At 30.6% G+C, this 22,403-nt stretch overlaps 1 protein-coding gene across 2 annotated transcripts in view; it reads right to left on the reverse strand.

The window, feature by feature from the left end:
* LOC137930848 (cardioacceleratory peptide receptor-like) overlaps positions 1-22,403 on the reverse strand; it is a 118,530-nt gene that overhangs the window by 20,103 nt on the left and 76,024 nt on the right. For both annotated transcript variants that reach the window (XM_068774184.1, XM_068774183.1), the window contains exons 2-3: positions 5,133-5,292; positions 1,204-1,339 (exon numbers count right to left, since the gene is read on the reverse strand). In XM_068774184.1, the coding sequence (XP_068630285.1) occupies positions 1,204-1,339; positions 5,133-5,288 (292 nt within the window). In that variant the 5' untranslated portion in view covers positions 5,289-5,292. The remainder of the gene's footprint in view (positions 1-1,203; positions 1,340-5,132; positions 5,293-22,403) is intronic.

Raw genomic sequence — 22,403 nt, forward strand, 5'->3', positions numbered from 1 at the left:
TTATTTGCTCTTGATGTTAATTTGATGAAAAAAGTCTTTCATTTGCATCAGTTAAATTTAGCCGAGTCTCATTGAATTCATAAATTTTAATAATGTAATCAAGTCATTCTATGAATAAGTCTATGAACGCATTTTCAAAAAAGTACAAAGGCAAAATTGGAGGCCGAAATATTTACAGAAGACGAATAGTTTCTAACAGGATTTTCTTTACACGTTTTCCTTTTTTAACAAATAAAAATATTTATTGCGTTTGCTAACTTTTCAAAGCTGTATCATAGAAAGGGATTCCAATAAACTTATTTTTTTATTTCCGTGACCAGTACAGCTCCCAAGGGTCGTGTAAAAATGTTAACGTTGAATACGATATTACAACTGTGTCGCGCTCGTAAATCACGCTTTATTTATTTGTGATATAGTTCTGAGGAGTCCAAGATTAAAACACAAATGGTGAGAATTGCTTCTACCTTTTATTTTCTGTAATTTTCCTGTTCTATCAATCGATGAAAATAGAAACAGATTACTTACTTAGCTATGCTTATTTTTATATTACACTTGAAATAGCTCAAGTCTAGTCATTTCATACAGAAAATTCGTAACTACAGAAAGATTTTCCTATTTACCTAATAATTATTTTTTACTTTAAAGAAAGCATGTATAAAAATTCAACCCAAAGAACGGTCTTAACTTTCTTCCAGAAAATTGGTTAATTGGAACATTGGTTTAAGTAGGCTGTTATGGGAAAATATAGAGATAGAAGCTTAATAATTTAAAAACAGTATAATAATAAGTCCAGTGGTAAGCAGAAGTCATTTATATATCTTAACATGTCATTGCAGTATATAAATTATTACAAAGACAAGTAGTGACGGTTTACTTGCCTTTTGAAATCTGACAGAAACTTTTTACTTAACAACAAATTCACAAAAAAATAAGTTTTATGTAATAAATCCGCTCTGATTTTGAATTAAAATAACAAAAATGGTGTATTTATTACTATAGTTTTATTAAAGTTTATTTTTTATTGCTACAGTTAATGTTTTAATTTTCTTTTGTCAAGCGATTCTTAGTTGACATCTGCCGAAATATTGTGATGGATGTATAAACTAATAATTTTACAATGTACAGTACGAATAACTCAAAGGCATTTCAATAAATCGTCTTTTCCGGACACGTCAAATAAACAACAGCAATAAATAATCTTACCCGCAATCGCTAGTTGCATTATGAAGAAGTTCATCCGGCTCTTCCTCGCGTTGGTGCAGAGCAACGCGGCGATAACTGAAGCGTTTAGCACGACTATCGACACAAATAGCACCCACATCACGGTGAACTGCACGGACTGAAACAAAGTATATACTTACATACGACTAGCCAAATAAGCTTAGACTTAGACTACATAACTGCTAAGCATAATTTTAGATAAAAATCTCCAGTAGAAAATTCATCCCATCACATTCGCAGGCAAACTCTGCTCGGCCGACTTCTAAATTAAAAAAATTCTACCTTTATTTCAGTTATTTTTTATGGTATTTTAATAAAGGGCAGTGTCGCCTTGACAGATGTTTTTAAGGAAATTGGTAATCTAACGGTTACTTTTACATAAATATTTAATAATATACTGTATATGCGCCAAAGTTTACAATTAATATATAATTAATAGTCATAGGCACATGATAACTCAAGAAATAAAAATAAACTCGTATTGCCTAAATTTCGTTTTCATACAGTTAACAAATCCTTCATAGGTCAGAATGTATGCATAAATAAGAAAATTCCGTACGATATCTCACTGTTTCTTTTATTCAGTTTTAAATCTAAAATTAAAAGGACATTATTACAAAGATTTGGGTCGATCGAAATATGTGGAATTTGGTTTGTTTACACATTTACATGTTTGATTTTATAACGTCAAAATAAACATCAAACATTGTTCAATTTCGTTTAAAAAGCAGCAATTGTTGCGTTTAAAAAGCAGCAACTTGTTTCTAGGTATCTCTTAGCAGATCAATTTACCGAGCCGGCGGTAGCTCACTATACTTTATAGTAAAATAATTGACGATACAAAAGTACGTGTAAAGGTCCACTTGAATAAAGACATTTCGAATTTGAATTTGACACAACCAAAACTGCATAAAACAGTAAACACAAGTATTGTTTTCAAAGTCTTATTTAAAAGTATAAAGATACTGTAAAAAGTTTTTTTTTTATGTTCTTAATATTTACCAAGTTTGACGTTAATTTCTATCGTTCAGCAAATGGTGCCAATTTTTCTCAATTAATCCATCGAAAAGATTTTAATTTGTTGAATAGTTTATAGTATTAAAAAAAAAACTGCAGATATGATTATTTTGAATAATACGGCTTTATAGTTTTGTACTTCTTGATAAATCTTAAACTACTTACAATTTAAACTATTAAAAAATTAAACTTATTATTTTTCTCACTACTCCTAATTAATATCTCAAATTTTTTGAACATCTTGTCTTTTGAAATACATTTTTGAGGCAAAGATTATATTAAAATATAATAAGAGGTCTGAACAACACTAACGCTCAATACGTGTAATTTTTCTGTAATCAATATATTTATATTTTATCCTTTAACAAAATAACCAAATGTTTTCTTAAGTAGTTTGCAAGTATACAAAGGTTGAAAAACTATTTTTAAAACTACACAAACATAATTGTTTATTTATTACAGCTATGTATATTTCAGTATCGGACTGATACTAAATAATAATTTAGTGTAGTAGTATTTCGAAACGAGTTCAGAATTGGCTTTAACGACCGTTAAGATATTTAAATGTTGACAAATTCTAGAACTCCGAAAATACTTATTACTTTGTGTATAAATTATGTTCATGTCAGTTATATTAATTACGGGACATCTAGTGTTACAAAGAAAGACGTGGTATACACACGTCGACATTCCTGTAACAGAATTGCTAGTACTGTAAATATATGTGCGCGCTATTTGCATTCATTCCACGTACGAAATCGTTTGACTTTATCAAGTTAGGTTCTTCGTTTGTACTTTATTTGCCACAATTTTCTTTTATTTCATCTCGTTTTTCTTATCAACAATAAAATAATACTTTTATTTCTGTTAAATAATTATGAATAAATACGCCGTACGTATAATTTATTTCCTTTTGTATATACGGTTTGACAGGATATAATAGTTTAAAAGGGTGGATGCATTTGCTGACGATTAATCGTAGTACACTCTACTCAAAAATCAATGGTTTTATAAATAATATATAACATAGTTATAATATAGTTAAAAAAAGCGTTTTAAAAACTTGAATTTCCAACTATTAAAATTAAATATTGTTTACTTTTTGTCTCTGCAAGATTCTGTACTGCCAGAAGTTATTGGCCAGTTGTATTCCAATAGAAAAAATAAACTACTGTAATATATTTCAAAGTGAAGTAAAAGGTATCCTATTTTTTTATTGAAACCTAATTATCTCTTGAATTATTCCGGCCTATTACTAACCGAAACACAGCTATTTTCAGACTGCTAGGCGATAAGACGGCTTACAAAAAAAGAAACCTACTGGAACATAACATTGCCTACTCTAGCAATTTTAAATTGAAATATCTGATCTTTAGCCATAAATTCTGACGAATAAGTAAAGTGAGCAACGCAGTACAAGTCATCGTAGCGATCTTTACGGGAGGCTTATACCTTGCAGTAAGTAGCTTACTTAAAGTAAGGGCGCCTATCCGCTGACTAATCGATAAAGACTAATGCTATTAGCTTTGGTTTTGAAATTAGCTACTCTTTATTTTTATTTTATAATGACGTTCTTTTAAAGTGGCGCTGTTTTTTTGAAATTCTGTTAATAAATTATCCCATAAAATTACAGAACTATGCCGTTACCAATAGCGCGTATTTCAAATACTTATATAAACTCCATATTTTTTAATGTTCCGTGATAACGATGCGTAGCAGAATTTCATTCACAAGGAACATAACTTTACCAATAGTTTGTATTCAAAAACGATATTGTGCAGTTAGAGTAACCGGAATAGTCCAAAGGATTGGTAAGTTGAAATTGTAATGGACATGCCAAATAACTCTCAGAACAGATGGTCGATGAGACGGAGTCCGTTCCGGAATCGTTTCGGAGCAGAAACCACGGACTGACAAGTACAGCGTAGGCTGTTCGCCCCTAAGGTTGACAGACGTTTAACGTAAACGTCTTTTCGCTTAAATGTTATTGACAAATCTTCCTAACAGCGTTTTTTATTTAAAAATGATTATTAAAAACTCCTCACTCTCTTGTTCTTAGGGTTCAGATCCGGCGAATAGATAACAATCGCTAAGTGTATTGACGGTACAATTTTCGTTCGGCAACAGTGGGTGTATTCTGATAACACTATCAATGTCGTCGCACGATATCGTTCGCGCGAAAGCGTCCATTACACGATTAAATCCTTTCACGTTTTACTGCCTACTTAATCCACCTGAAAATGTAGTGGGTGTGACGAGATTGACTCGCTTTTACATGATTCGACTCGAACGTATGTTTCAAGGGCTTGACTAATTTTTAGTTCAAATGTTACATATAAAATTTTATTCTATATAAACAATTTTAAAGTACTAATTTTTAAACTTTTTTATATGTTCACAAAACAAAAGTGAACGCTTCATTACTCATCTTAATCAATTAATAAGCTCTTTTTTTACGTATTCTTGCATCGATTTTTTTTTTGTATCTATATGTTGACTATTTCTGTAACTATCACGGGATTCATATCTAAGTTAAGGTCCAGTGCCGCATTGTGATTTATAAGTATTTAGGCCAAGAACCCTGTCTAATCACGAAAACTCCAGTATTTTGTTTTTGGTATTCTAAAGAAAAGGAAACACAGATGATTCCAGAAAAAAAAAACATTCTTATTAAGATTTAATCGCTTATTACCATGGTATATTATTGTAGTATTAAATTTCGTGTTAATGTTAATAAAGTTTTTATTAGTGAATTGGAATACTGAAATATCTTCATACAACGGTAATTAATGCCGATTTATATTCCACAGTTATATGTGTATTTTTACTTTATTTTCTATTTTGATATTTTATGTACCTTTCGCTTACTTATTTTATACGAACGTAACACTTACGTCATAGAAATAATAAATATTTAGACTCTGCCCGTCGACGTCGGAAATATTACTCCACGAACTTCGGTTTTCGAAGGTTGGGTAGATGGTTGTGAAGGAGGATGTGCTTGGTGTGGTCTGCATGTCCATCTCTTCGATTAACAATTCTGGATCCATGTTTCTGTAACAAACATTATTATACTAAATTACATTTATTTTGATAATAACATTTTCATGTCTATTTAAATTGAATAATTTGATGTAAAATTAGTAAAATAAGTTAATAATATACAATTCCAATTTAATTTGGTCACGAACTGATTATAAAAGGAATACAAGTATTTTTATATTTTTAATATTGGTTCGTATAAATCATTAGTAAATAACCGGCCATAATGTTGTGATATTACTGTAACCTTTCATTACTGTTAACAATGTGCTTCTATAATGCTTTCTTAATAGATCAACATCCGAAACTGTTACGGAAACATAAGACGTCTACTTATAAGGTGAACATGCAACTTCCTACCTGTCCCATTAGAAATATGTAATAAGGGAGAGGCCTATGTCTAGTAGCATGTATCCTTCATTAGAAATAGTGATCATTAAGATGATGAGCGAATTCAAAATATTGCATACGTTTTATATTTGAATTTCATAAATATAACCGTATATGAGTAGTGGTCACCTAGCGGTAGAGGACTGACACTTGTAATTGCGAGTCGCGGGTTCAATTTTTCAATACAATCTTGAATAGTAAACACTTTGTGCATTAACTATATAGGAGTTTGCTGCTCACAAATAAGTTTTCAGAGGACGGGCAGCAGTGTCCGCTGCGTACCATAATACCACACTGCGATTGCCAACCCGCCTACCGAGTGATAATTATGGTATCGAAATCTTTGGAGGTGGAATCTATGGGTTGATTTGATGGTGTCGATGAAATATGACCACATATCTGAATTTTTTACTACACTCAAGCTTCCTTGCACCTTCGCCGAAATACTCATATTTTATCTTAATAATATAGATGGGTATGTTTCCCTCCTCACCATCTTATCTTTAAAACCATTTCCACTTCCCGAGTAAAACTCGGGTAACGATCGTCAGAGAAACTGGAATTAGTACTTCCCAAGCATGCACCTAATTTTCTAGACAAGTAACCGTTTAATGTTCAGACTAAATGAGTTTCCTTTGTTGGTAAAAAAGGCAAACTACTAAATTTTTAAAAGGTTAGTAATCTTTCAGTACTCGTAACTGTAATGTTATATCCCTGTACTTATGTTTGTAGATATATTGTATTTTAACTATAAAGCTTATTTATTATATCATGTAATTATTTAAATAATACGCGAGTTAATATCAATATTATAAAGCGCTACGCCGAGTCGCTGAATGCGTGCAGAGCAAGACCGGTAATCGTAGCGATATTTGGGAGAGGCTGATATAATTATGATGATATATATTATAAGCACTATGTATTTTTATATTCGCGTATTTTATATTTTCAACCCTGTTTAATATCACAATTACAATATCACTTATACCCGGTCTAGTTTTCCTGAGTAACTAAGTCCATCCAATGGTTATCTAAAAGAAATTTCCATTTTCAATTTTCAAATTTCAGACAGCCCCTAATACATCTACTTGTATATGCCTTATATTATTTATTTTTCCTGTGTCTCAATATATGATTAAATAAATAAATGGAATAAGCAAAAGTGAGAACTTTTTCACCTCTCTAGGCCAATGTAACTAAAAAAAATTATATATATCCCTTCTCAATATCTCTATGGGTAAAGTATTATATAAAGTTATATCTAATTATTTTATATATTGCGTACTACTAAGATCAATTAAATTCAGTGAACGGTCACAAAGCCCCCGCGGATTGAAATTAAATTTTATTAAAGCCGTGTGACACTTCTTTCACGTAATCAGTAAATGTTTAACTTTATTCTAACTATTGTACAATAATAGTCTAGTAATTGAAATTGGTTAATGTTTTTCTATTACATCTGTTAAAAATATTGGTTTCAGTTGTTCTTTATTTTCGTTTAGACGAGGCTCGTAGCAAATATCGGGAATGAGAATACGGGAACGTTATAAACATTATATCTATTGAAACCAGCATATGACGCACAGTATTTAGTAATCTAAAAGTCTGCCTCGCTTACGAATAGTTGAAATTATTTTTATTCGCCTAGCAAAAAACGGATAAATTTATAAGAACATATATACACGATAAATACACACGCTTCATCGTCATCATTATTCATCTATGGTCATACATAGGCCTTCCACATAGATCCAGTAAGACCGGAAGCAACCTGCCACCTTACGTCACCTCAAAACTAGAAGTTATATACAACCTTATTATAATAAATAAGGTTGTTCAAGCCGTTACCGGTAATAGGATAACTGCAAACGATCGACGACCTTTTGATGTAGATATATCCTTTCAAAAATCTGTCAATGGATTCCTCATCTAACCTTTATTGGTTACCAAACATGCGTGCCTGTTTGGAAACTCTGTAGTTTGTTAAATTTCTTTATGCTGATAATGTATGAGAACTTCTATATTATATTTCAAGATGATTACCATCGTGTAGATGACCGTTACCTTCCGTGTATAATAACAAAAAATAAATTAAATTTTATTATTCGATCATTATTATCGTACCATAATTATAGATTTCACAATGTCATCGACATAAATTAGACGATATAATAAATAAATAGATAAAGCGTTTGCAAATAAGAAGTAAAAGAAAGACACATATAAATAACAACTGAGGCTTTAATACCTTTAATCAAAAGGTATCGGTGGTAGTGTCTGAAAGATATGTAAATAATGTGATAAATGTTTGAATTTGTTAAGAATCAAAAATGAAAAATAGAAGAAGAAATCGTAGGAATAAAAGTAGAAAATAAAATAAAAGTTATAACCTAAAAAAATATTAATTATTAAACCAAGTCCCTATTTCACATGTAGGGGTAAATGATAGGTCCCTAAAAACTGGGGCCCTAACTAATAGTTATCGATACAAGTTTTTGCAACTGTTTGTAAATAATATTTATTTATTCAATAACTTATTTCTCTTTTCCCAAAATACACAATGGATAAAAGGACACTTCAACGTCAAAAGACAATATTCCAGCCGCTTCATTTTATTTTCATTTTCGTAAAAGCAAAGTTAAAGTGTTTAAATATCACTCAGACACTTTTATAAATACACGTCCCCTTTCGCATCGTTGCTAATTTTGATTTATATTGATTGAAACACGTCATTCCTTAAACCATTAACGCGAGTGACGAAGGTAGAGTGAATTTTGGAATCGAATTACTTTTTCACAGAGATTTAAAAATCAAATTTAAATTAAGAATGTTCTGGAATATGTCAAGGGTAAGGCTGCTTCAATTTGTTTAAATCTACATTGATATGTAGTCAATACAGATAATAGTTATATGAACAATTACTACTTAAGAAAATACAACAATGATGTACATTTTTTATTTATTCAAATGATTATTTACAAAAGTTCATTTACAGTGAACACTTATGCGAAATGAAGTTTATCACGAAATAGCTCATTGCTAGTCAATTACTGTCTTAATACAGATCAGTTAAAGAATAAAGTTTAAAAATTGATCTCAAAACCGTTTATCTCGTCTACCGTTAGTTATATTATATAAAATATATTTATGGAAAAATTTAATATATCAGGATAAAAACTAAAACAATATTTAATACCATTATATCGTTCGACAGCCTCTCTGACGAGATAAAGTGCAATATTAATTGAATATTTGTGTCAATCAGTGAAGTTCCTCCAGGAAGTAAAACATTAAACCAGTTCTAATTATATTAAAATAACATTTTTCATGTCCGTTCACGTGTACAGAAAGAATTTATTTTATAAATGTTAGATGAAATAATGTTATTAGTATAATATTATTAAATAAAGAGAGAAGAAGGTAAATAAAGTTGTATGTAAATTATTTAACATAATAGTTTTCAGCAACTGAAGTAGATGCACAAGGTGGATAGAAAACTTTGTTAAAGTCGACGGCAGAGGCTGAACACAGACCGTTTCATATCGGTTCTATAAGAAGTCTGTACATGAGACGAGATACGACTAAAATCAAGTTGTTATCATATAATAGAACTTTTTTAAAGCCCACCACCATATGCTGTTCTCTACTTCTTCACTTCTCATCCATTTAATTCTACCTTCTATTCTTATGTTGACAGTCCTGCTGAAAGAAGTTTGCCTTACACCTTTTATCCTATATACATTGGTTTTGAAGTAGACGCCACGTATAAGATGAAAAAGTAAGTTTCTTATCATTGTCTAATACGTTACAGGCTACAGAAACTATGACTTTGAATCTATAAAACGTTTCAATATTTACAGTTCTTTACTATAAATGTTCAAAATTTGGCGATTGGCATTCTCAATAGATTTACATATGATCAATAAGATTCGACGTTTGCTGTCGACCTTAAAACGGTCATTTGTTCAACTTGAGAAAGTTAAATAATATTTTAATCACAAATTATTGTTATCGACTATATAAACAGTAAATACCGTAAAGCGATGCCAAATAAATCGATTCGACTGAAATGTGTTGATTTGGTGGCAATCGAAGGACCCAAATTACATTCTAAATTTAATTACCGTGATACGTTAATTAGATCGCCAACCACACGAATTAGAATTTAATAAATTAAAAATTTATTTCTGTCTGTCCGTGTTGATGGCGAATTCGACGGGAAGGTAAAATCGACCGTTATTTTGTAAATTTCAATTTTATATTTACAAATTATCAAGAATATTTTTAGATATTCGTTAATGTTGTTCCACACTACGATTACATTTAATACATTATACATGTTGTCAATAACTGAAACTAACTATGTATTACATAATATAACTTTAAGCAACAAATGTGTCAAGCGGCATATGTTCTCAAACTTCAGCATTATATAACCATGTTAGAGTAACATACTGTAACAATGTTACCTTAGGATTCTTACCAATATATAACTTATACTATCAGATGTTGCTCTATCACACTTGGAAACATTGTTCTTAATATAATAGCAACTAATAAAGTTGTATTTTAAAGTTAATACCTTTATGCGTTTCATAATTTTGAGGTTATGTTTAAGTTGATATTTATAATACATTCTATATATTAAATTTAAATTACTACATATTGTATTATTAATTATTGTAAGATTTATTAGATAACATTGAAGTAACCTAGATTGTGTATTCTTTGTATTCTGACTCTGTTATTTTTATTCATTAGCAGTATAGTATAATATACACAAGCAAATACAGGCAAAGTTTAATATTAATTAGGTATTTCTTTACAATAAGTAAGTCTAGGGTACTCTAGTTATATGCAGACAGCTAAAGTAAATATATAGTAAAAACAGAACCCATTTTTTACATTACACCAAGTTTAACAAAATGAAAATGTAATTTAAAATGTTTTTAAAGGCTTATTCTCTAATACAGGCAATTTGGGTCTTCGTTCATTTCCTAATATTACACAGCCAGATCTTTTTATACCTATATACCTTTAAAATCAAATGTAATGCTACGATAATAAAATTATTTATTATAGAAAAAATGGTGTGAAACCCACGTTCGTTGTTTGCAGTGAAGCCTAAAAATATGACGTCATTTGCCTGAAGAGTTACATAAAACCTTCTTGAAGAGAAATATAAATAGCTATATCAATGTTAAACTAAAGCGAACAGGCAAAAAATAAAATATTCACTTAACCATATTACGAAAAATATTATTTGTAAAAAGAACATGTTTTTCTGCTACTCCACCTAGTTCTCCTGTAAACATAATTCACCGCTCCCGACACCGCAATTTAGTCCGACCGTCGACGCGCAGTAGAGTTGTTTGAATATAAATTATGTTACTCGCATCTAGCAACAAGTTGATACATTTGACTATGTGACTATGATTCCTATTCGTTTTATTTGGCTAACTCATCATTGGTACAATTCTTGTAACGAATATAAATAACCAATGTTACTTGTTCATAAATATTTTTCTTAATTATTTTTTAATATGTATTATATGTTACATGGTGTTAAAAATAAATCAAAAATACTCGGTCCTTAGTATCTGGTGGCTTCGGTATTCCTGGCGGGGCCAGCATAATGGAGGCATTTTTGTTTGCAGAACAGATAGTAGCTGGTACCTTAAAGTTTTAGAGTTGATGAGACACACGGTGAACATACGACCTTGTTAAGATTGTCGGAAGAGATTTTATTTTGACCACTTCCACCGGCCCTATTGGTAATCCATGGTGCAGGCCTATGTCCAACAATGCGTTTCCTACGGCTAAAATGATGGTTACGATGACTAAATATGCTTACAGTATACTAATACTATGTAATACTCATACAAAAATTAAAATGATCGGAAAAAATTTATACTATTATACTAATGTGTAACACTCATCAAGGAAGACTGCTAGTCTCGGGTAACAGAGAGAATATAAAAGGAGAACATCGCCTCGCTGGTGATTAAAAAGGAGTGTCGCCAGGGCTTTTTGGAGTTTGGCAAAAAGGTAATAGTAGTAACTATAAAAAAAGTTATAAATAAATTTAAAAAGAACCAATATAATGAAAATAAAAAAACGAGAGCGATAAAATAGCTATGATATTAGAAATGTAAATTAAACACGGTATTAATAATAACAAAAAAAGAATAAATAATTAATGAATTGTTAAATGATGAAAGTAATAAATGTAAAATTGTAAAACTCTGGAGGAAAGGCGAAGAAAGTAAGGTGATGTATGGAAAGGAATGAAAGATATTGAAAAGAAAATTGGAGAAAAAATAAAAGATATTAAAATTAGGTAAAAAATTACAATTTAAATAAGGATCCCGTCCACCTTAGATAAGGGTTGAACCATAGGCCCCAACAACGGGACCATAAAAAACAGTCACCAAAAAGCTACAGCTTTATAAGGTTATAAAATATATTTTTCTTTTAAGAACTAAACAAGCAACGTGTACTTCAAATCATATTTTTTTTCATTCAAAACATTCCTTTCAATTCATGCAATATCTTAGTAACAGTTGTATAAAACAGTTACAAGAAATGAAGAGTGATCATTTAAATAGCCAAGTGGAGAATGTTTGATATTAACGTATAAAGTACTTGAGTTTGCCGGTACTTGCAGGCGCCAGAAGCATTCAATGGTATTTACAGCACTTGAATTTTATATATACTTAGTGATTGATGGTGAAATATTTCGTTTCCTTTCGAATTCAATTAATAATGCTGAATTTTAAAATTTTGAGCTTAATGTTTATACCTATATTGTTTTTGTGTCAATTGATTTGAATAAGACCTCGATTCACGATACGGGAGTATTATTTACAAAAGTAATAATACTTTATCTTTGAAATAAACTGTAAAGATGCATCGTCCTTGTTTATGTCTTAACAACGTGTGCGTATGATCGCATTCATATTGTGATGTATTTTGCATCTAGTTCGTTAAGAACTTTAATTTGTTATAATATCTAAGTATGTATTAATAGCTTAAGCTAGTTTTTCTCTTCACAACTAGTTACTCGAAAATGCGACATGTCTTGTTTTTTACGAGTACTATATATTTCAAAAGCAATGATTATCGGCATTAATAAAGGATAAATTAGTTAGGACTTACTATTGGATGGCTATTAATTTGAATATATATTTTCTTAAATAGCTATTGAGAGATTTTCAACTTTAAATGACATACTTGAAAACGTATACATCTACTTACTTTTCTTTTGTGGAGAAATACTAAGTCAACGAAATGAAGACGCTATATTTTTTTCCTTTTATAGATATGCATAAAACGATGCATAATAAAAATACAGTTTTAAAAATATTATATGAAATAGATATTTTATTTATCATAATAACATTATCGTTGCTTTAGCAAAATTAAATGATGTTTGACTGTCTCCGAAAGGAAGCTTGCATCCTATTATTTTTTACATTTAAAAGCTAAAGGAACGAATATTACCACTTCAAACTAGCAAACAGTTAATGATTCCATATATTGTTTAAATATATTTGCAACATCCGAAAATAGTCTTTAAGATACTGTAGCTCCGGATGGCGCCGTACATAGTGATAGCAATCGATTACCTTGTGAACTTCAAAAGGGGCAATTAGCCAATTTATACAATAGGTAGCGGCCCCAGTCAAGAATCCTAGAGGATTAAGGAAGCCACTTAGTTGTTACATTAAAAGATTTTTAGACTAACGCCATCTCCGTTCAGCTCAAACACGATAAAACTGTAAATAACAATAAAATAAGTGTTGATCTTGATTTAAAAATAATATAACACAGTGACAGTACGATAAATAAAGTTGAAGAGTCGAAAAATAAGAAAAAAATATTAAACAAAATAGGCAAGTATCAGAAATTTTCACTCACTTTCCTTTTGAACGGATCTTTAAAATATGATTTAATGTATTTTGTTAGCATCTAACCAAAAGGTTTAATATTGGTAGATAAACTTTACGATTACTTCTGATATATTAATATTAAGTTTTTGCCTAAACCTCACCTTAATAACAGACATGGGTGGTAAAAAAGTTAGGTAATATATCGTTCACAGTCGACCTTTTGACTTTCCACTAGCGGGTTTGACTTTATTTGCCGAATGATATTTATAATACGAGTAAATAATAAACATGTTTTGTGAACGTTTCACACTATAAAACGTGGTTGATTATAGATATAAAAGCTTGAAAGAAGTGAATGTATTGCTCATTTTTCGGCACCAGCATTTAAAAATTTTTACAACGATCATATCCTGTATAAAATGATAATTCTGAAGTGTGTTACATTTACTTTTTAGTCAGATAATATGCAATTTTGTAAACGCTTTTTCTTACTATACTATCAATAGGTAATTAATTATATTCTGACACCATTGATACTATGATATGGTGTACACTGTTTTAGCAGCAAATTAGATCCCTTTAAAGCACATACCTATAACCAACACTCCATATTTATATCTGTAAAAAAATAAAGCTATAAGTATATACAAAATATTAACTGGAGTTCGGATAACCACGTAGAATCACTTTTACTTGGAAATATATTCTTGTCACCTTTCTTTGATATCAGTTTTCACAAGGATAATTTCAGGAACGCGTGGAAAAGACGTACATATTATATGTCCAAGTTGTTTTGTTCTCCTTGAACTATGTTATTTGGACAGAGTCAAAAATAAATTTGAGCTGTTTGGTAAACTGATCTTTCGGTTGTAGGTCTGGGGTTCGATTTCTGCGATAATTTTCATATATGAGTCACAATTTGTGGATTGCCATTGCTCACAAACAAGTTTTCAGAAGATGGGCAGCAGTGTCCTCTGTGTATCAAAATATCGCACTGTGATCACCAACCCTCCTGCGAAGCGTGGCCATTAAGGTATATCCCCCCATAGATGGAGGAAGTCATTGAGGAACGCCTATACCAAAGGGCGTCTATGGGCTGAAACGACGACGAAGAAGAAATATTTGTTGTTCACTACACAAGTACATTGTCATATATTTATTGAGATATATTTTAATGAAATGTTCACTTATTTTTAAATAGGTATTTTTAAATAGAGTATTTTTAAATGTTTATTATAAATTAAGTTTGTTTAATTAACTTTTATTTTAATACACACGTGTAACAATGGACAGAAGCGATATCGTGAATACGAACGGAATATTTATTATCAGTTACCAACACAATAGACTCCTTTAGTCTGTAACCTAAAACCTTTTGATCTTTGATTTATAGATTTTACGTCTTACCCGATATCGAGATTTTTTCCCCTGCTACCGCAATCCCGACTTTGTTCTCAATAGTGAAGTACAGGCGCTCGGCCAAAGAAAAGGAGCGCCACTCAAACAATTTAAAAGGGCATTTATCTTATTGATACTTTTTGTTTAACCCTTGCGTCTTACACAGGACACGTTCGTCTTGAATCTCGTCTAGCGTGTTACATTGTCGAAGATTTTATTGAATATTCAAAAATCTTTATTACCTTTAACTCTATATTTCTACAATTGGTAAAAAAGACATTTCATCATCATTGTCATGTCATGGTCATTGCCTTTCTGAAAGATCATCATAATGGCCAGTTTTGCGCTACCTGCATCCGGGACTGCACTGTTTGAAGATGTTTTTGCTATTAGCTCTAAGGTTTTTACAGCTTCATCGGAAATGAGTGCACGGAAAGGAATGGTTCGTGTACTAATTTCCGATGATGATTATCCATAAACTAAGGCATTCGGGTTGCCGAACTTACATTAGACACTCTGATGATAGATGAAGCAGTAAAGACGAGGCTTTCCTCGTCAAGTCAGTGTTGCTGTTTATGTAGTGAGGAATTGAGGGTAGCGTGGATCACTCGGCAATCTAAGAAAGGAGCCAGTGACTTTCCGCGTTGAACCTAAAAGGTTTTTAAGAGGCGACTACTAGGCGATACAAGTAATGAATTGTATATTATTATACTTGGATGAAAGCAATAAATATTATTTCTGTTTTAGTATCTTTAGTCATTACTATGCATTTCTTATACTTTGTAAACCAGTAGTAAACCATAAACAGAGTTCTGTTGAAACAACCAATGGGGGGTATCGGGGAGAAGTTAACCAACTTCACATAACAAAAAACTTCACAAAGGCAGGGTTTTCCGGGAACTGAAACATTATAAAACATTTACTATTACGTAAGATAAATAAAAACATAACAGTCCTTGAAGAATTTATTTTATTATTGTAAAATTAAAACCTAGTTTTTTATTTATGCTTACATTTAGTTAAGTAAATTTTGCTTAACTGTATTTTTTTATTTACTTAGATTATTTTCAGTCAAACATACTTAGAATTAATTGACTTTACATGTATTTTAGATCAATACTGTAGTGGGCTAACATGTCAAAAGTTTTGTTTTTAAAAATCTTTTTAGATTAGTTTTATGGTTTTGGAACGTTTGTCAGACTACTAACAATAATGTTATATATATCAAACCTTGGACTTACGTAACATATGTAAATAAAAGTTAAGTTCTGAAACTAACATTAATATTAAAAAAATATATGTATTTTTTATTCTTAATTGAATTTTTTTTCATCACATTATTCACGTTTTTTCATCACGTTATTTAGTATTACGTATATATTGAATACATTACGTTGGGATCGTCAATAGTAATTTGTTTACATTATTATAAGAAAGATTACAAAGAATGAGAAATAATTATTGAACTTTACGTACGTAATGAAAGTACCACTGAAATTGTGATGAGACCCGTACAAACAATTTTGCCGGTGTTAGTTCTCTTTTATTATTAAATTAAACAAACTTATCTGTCCTCATTCTAAGTCGCAGGCTAAATTTGTCTGCATTACTGTGTCCACGACGAGTGCCATATATTACTAAGAGTCTCTGGACATTTCAATTCATAAAAATTAATGTAACTTTGTACTGTTATGTAACTTAAAGAACATTACACACAAAACATGAAAAGTTATGTTAACAAAAGTTATGTCATTTATTAATTTTGTTGCTAAATCAAGAGAAGAAACAATGAACTAAGTCTGTTCATAGTTTTGCTTATTTTGTTTTTGTTGGTAGATCATATAGCCTAGTTTCAACGTTTTTTCCAGTCTTAAAATCATTACATAAAAAATTCTGGTCTTGTTCAGCTCTTCCCCCAATGCCATCTTTGTCAATCTTATCAAATCGTCATTCTTACGTCAATTAAGTTTTAGAGACAAGAGAAAATGTAACACAGTAAGGCCAATCTGGAGAATATGGTGGCTGCGGTATAATTAATATGTTTTGGGCCAATATTTTTAGAAAAGCTACGATGTGTGCCTTATTAGCAAAAGCCGAAATTTCACTCGTCCAGTAATCCCATTACCTTGAATGTAATATTCTTCATTAGCTACATACCCTGTAGCAAGAACTGATAACACTGTGACCGAAAAAAATTGTAAGCAAAACCATCAAACTTGTCTGAAGTCAGCGAGATTTTTTCAGGTTTCAAGTCGTAACCGCAAAGTGAACAAATTTTGTTGGTCACGGATAGAGTCCGACATTTGTAAGAGTTACAACGATGCGGAATAAAGGTATAAAAAAATGTTAATAAAATTCGTATGGCACATGCCAATCTATCAGATGAGTTTCACAGTAACTTCCTTAAAGTCGACAATTGGCTAAAATTATTATTTTCTATACTTTATCAATGCTTTCGTTTATAAGCATGCTCATAGACTATTTGTGCCAACGTTAAATTTTTCTTTCTAAGATTCTAATCTAAATAACTATTCAATAAATAATAGAAAAAATTATTTCATTGGAATTCAAAAACAGAATTTTCTTTCTCTCAGAGATAAACGCTGTTTTCCCATCAGCTGGACCTGGACCTGGAAAACCTCTTTACAGTTACTAACCTCGAGAGTTCTCAAGAAAGCCTCAAAAGGAACTTAGCGTTCCTCCATTATTAAAAAAAACACGTTTTAAATGTCTATATTTAAAACATGTTTTTCTAATATGTTTTGTATCATACCTATGTAATATCAATTACATAAAAATAATATAATATCAAATTATTTTTATAGTGTACTAAAAAAATATTGGTATAATCACCCCTCACCGAGTCAATATTTGCAATCAATTTGGAATGTAAGCAACGTTTAACCGAATCCATGCTGTTAACACATAAAATCCACTCGTAAAATAACAGTAGATTACAGCCTTAATATAACACGTAACCTTCATGGCCTTGATAATAACCTTCCGAGATCTTTTACAACTTTGATAATAAAAATATAGGAGTGGAAAAATAAATTTATCATTGCGTATTGCTCTTAAAAAGTAAAAGTAGAAAGGGTATTTTATATATTTTTATTTACGAACTACTTTTTTTTGTCTCAAGAGAAAATTGTAAGGTGTCTTTCCGTTGCGAAAGCAACTGTCCGACTGGTTAAAACTCTATAATCTTTTTTAGATCGTTGTGAAGAGGAAGCGATACAGTTAATCATTAGGTAAATCAGTGCGACAAACGGGAATATAGAATGTCTTTGTCAACGTACTCTACGAGTAAACGTGAAGGAGTTAGTATGAATCTAGGGCAATCCCCAGAGCCTTCTTTAAATTCCCCGAACCTAAGCCCTAATAATAGAATTCTTTAATTTCGTAGATATAAGATGACACGTGATTGCTATTCTTCACTTTATGTATCGTTTAGCTTTAAAATCTGTATAAAGAGTCCGCAGTGTCTACTCTTCATAAAAATGTATAGTAGATGTTTAATAAAATACTAATTTGTATTTTGTTGCAATCAGACCCCCAGCTTCATTTTAGTACTTCAAAGAATATTTCGCTAAATAACACGTTCTTAAAAATCTACGTTTTTAACGTAGTAGAAAAACGAGACAAACCGAAATAAGACAATAATCAAACGACTGTGTTTTTCAGACAAAATACAGTACACGTCATTAGCTTAGCTACTCTTACACTAATTCATAAGAGTAACTAAGCGCTGGCGCCAATATCTACCGCCAGTTCGTCTTTAGATAGCATCTGGCAAGGAATCCTATTCTCAGTAAAATTTTAACGAATTATAAATGAGAAAAACTAATTATAAATTAAAAAAAAAAAACAATTGCCAAATACATATTTTCTAGTGCTTTTATTAATATTATTGTTATTTAAAATTAAGTTTATCTATTAGAATATTCAGGGCATAAGAATAAAAAACATTAAGTAAAAAACATACGTACAGCATTCGGTGACATATGATAAACAAGAGATCGGAAACAAAAAGATAAAATGAAAAAAAATATATATATAAACTGTGCTGTCGTTGGCTATAGTAATTTTAATAAACCTTTATTAATAAGAGAACTAATATTTGTATGAATTTTAACCGTTACCTAATAACCTTACTAAGTCTAGTGCATAATTTACTTCCTTTAAATTTAAATTTATATATAAGTATATGCATATATCGGAGCGTATATAAAAAGAGGTTTATTTCTCAAAATACGTATTAATGTAATATCCAAAGACACGGCCATATTTCAGATCAAACTTGAAAAAGATTTTCATTAAACTTTTACAAGAATAGGAAATAATTTGAAAGCACTACGCTCCGAAACTTTTCGCTTGGAAATCATAAGGTAATATCTACATTCCAGTGCGAAAATAAGTAGATAAGTTTACCAATAGTTAGTTCTTTATTGCTGTATTTTCATTGTTGAACCTGAACTTTAATAAATAAAGTATATTTGGAAGAAGACAGTTCGTAAACGTATTTTCATAAAATAGTTCAAATAAATTATAATACATAATTATACATACAGCATTACTATATTCAGAACATTTGAGAAAATCATTACAAAAGAAAAAGAAAGAAATTTTTTGTTGTGAAATGTTTTCAATCAGAGATCACGTTTGGAACCTTCGCAGCTTTAATTTACGTTGAAGAATATCATTATAGGGAACCTAAATTTAATTATCGTTTCTAGCGAATTGGGCTCTTCTTCAATCTTCTCTAGTCGTATATAGATCAGAATAAATTTTGTAAAAGTTATAGTATAGTTATGAAGGGATGTTTAGATGAACCAAAGGAAGGGCATACAATTGATGAGTATATGTCCGTTGGTGCCTTTGGATTCTGGAGATCAATTTACGGCAACCGCAACGTAGAATGTCTACCCACAAGGTAAATAGATGACCCTGTTAAGATTGTTGAAAGATTTTGGATGCAGACCGCTTTCAGAAATCTATAGAATAGGCCTGTCCGGTACAGGATGTTTATTGGCTATAATAATAATAATAAAATAAATATATAAATAAATAAATAGACGAATAAGCTACCATCGATTCTGAATTTATAAATAGGATGTCTCATCGGTAGTCTGGTCTTTTAATTAATCACCGAAACTGTAACCGAGTATCTGAATAAAAGTATAATTTTGGAATTATTCTTTGAATTCGTAAGCCGTGCGTGACCGCACCAGTCCGTCGAATTTCGCTGACGAGTATTCACGTGGAATAGTAATCGTTTGCTTTACTAACACAGGTGTAGTTTTATTTTGATCGTATCTGGAAAGCTTTACATAACACGTTGCTTCGTAAACTGTTTTGAATAACATATAATTTGTTGCCAGTCGATTCTTTTAGTAACCGCAAATAACTCGAAATTCGAAATGATCGAAATTTATCGATTATCAGTATTTTTTAATAAAACAAATACAAACACAGATGATAGATGTTGCCTGCTTCCCACGATCTTATTGGAAATCTATTAGAGATGCTTTTATGATCATATGGATGTGCTATGGCTGAAATGATGATGGTAAAATACATACATTGTAACGTATTTTCGAAATCGAATATAACAATTGGAAAGATTACATTTTCGCTGGAAATTTATCGATAGGCATTTGGTCGTTAGACATAATCGAAGCGAAGTTTTGGTGACGGACAACAGTTTTTCTTAAAGAATATATTCATATGGTTTAAGTAGGGTCCTACGTGTTAAAATGTTTCAAGAACCCAAAACATTTGTAAAAGTATTATTTTCAAAATTTCGTCCACATACTAATTCAGTAATGCATCTGTCAATCAACTAACTAACTATTGGCCCAATAATCGTTAGTTTAATTTCGGGACGCCATGATCGAACCCTTCTTAATTACAAATCCATTACATTATAAATTATAAAAAAGGAGTAACGTTTTTTAATAACATGAAATGACGTAATGAACAGGATAGCATTTGCTTAATACAATCCTTCGCTCACGACTTATCTTTACAAAACAGCCTTTCCGCTCTTCACATTCATGTAACAGTGTAACTGAAAAGTAATCAAAGACATTGAAAAAATAATTGTAAATTTATGAAGTCTCCCACAAAGGTACGTGCGTTATACGTATTTATCAAGTTCTTTATTAGTAAATAAATTAAAATTCTTTTGTAACTACAGTATTGAACCCACGGATATCCGTGAAATCTCACAGAATGACGAATAGTGTCACAGGAATTGAACTAAATGTTACAAACTAATATCTTTTCAAATACTTTTACTATTTTCTAGCTGTCCTGACAGCAACCTGTCGGCTAATAACAGTCAATAGTTATTTGCTATATTTGATTAGAGTGTAATAAAAAAGATTGAAAATGTTCATTAGTTTGCTATAAGAACGAATAAATTTTCAGCTTGCGAACCGTTAAAGGCGCTATGTAAAAAGCTTTCTATTCAACGCGCGAAGTTCCAACAGTCAACTTGTTTTCAATTTTCTTTTAAGTTCCTTAAAGTTCTTTTACAAGTTCTACAAAGTCTTACGAGATTTAAAATAAAAAGATAAATCAGATCGGTAATATCGTTACTCAAGTTATATACATAAATATATAATAATAAAAGTAAACCTCTTTGATATCCCGGACCAAATTATTTTTTATTAAGGTTTAGTTAATCTTTTTCTTACATTTTTAAACTTAGTGTCCTAGAAGTAACAAGTAAAATTATATTATTATTATAATTATACACTGATTTCGAATGTATGAAATAATAATTTTAAAACAAGCTCTTTTTGTATGAAAAATAAGAGTAACAGGTGTTAACCAAGGCGCGGTAATAAATAATAACCACTGAGGCAAAGTGTCAAAAGTGTAATATTTCGTGCTTTGCAGCCACAGTAAAGCTCAATTTAGTTTTTATGATTTTTTTTTTAAATTTAATGAGACAAAATGTTTGACTTTAACAAATTATGATGAACGTGAGTCTGTGATGTTAGTTATAAAAATATTTTTCAATAAAATGAGTAGAATTATTAGTGTATTCTTACAAACTAACTACATTACCATAATATTAAGAGTGTATCGACATCATATAAGGAGAAACAAGTGATTAAAGTAACAATTACCAATTTTTAGAAAGGGTTAAAGATGACAAAACAAAACGCTTCGAACATGACCATGAACGTTAGTCGTGAGTCTCATTGTAAGATGTTACGTAAGTGTATGTTTAATTCTTCCTATTCTTCTTAGTCGTATGTTACTGAGAAAGCTGTCTTGATTATGAAGATATAGGTACGTCCTTCAGTTCTTCTCTTTCTCTTACACTCCAAGATTATTCACACGCATTACGATTCAGGGAAAGAGTTCTGTTGTCCACGGCAAAGCTGTGTCCTCTACCTCTCTCTTTTTCCTTAGTATACTTCATCACCA

The sequence above is a fragment of the Battus philenor genome, unplaced genomic scaffold (genome assembly GCF_028537555.1).
Source record: "Battus philenor isolate CCGP_79_NKW_IND1 unplaced genomic scaffold, ilBatPhil1.0.hap1 SCAF_7, whole genome shotgun sequence".
In the NCBI taxonomy this organism is placed as follows: domain Eukaryota; kingdom Metazoa; phylum Arthropoda; class Insecta; order Lepidoptera; family Papilionidae; genus Battus; species Battus philenor.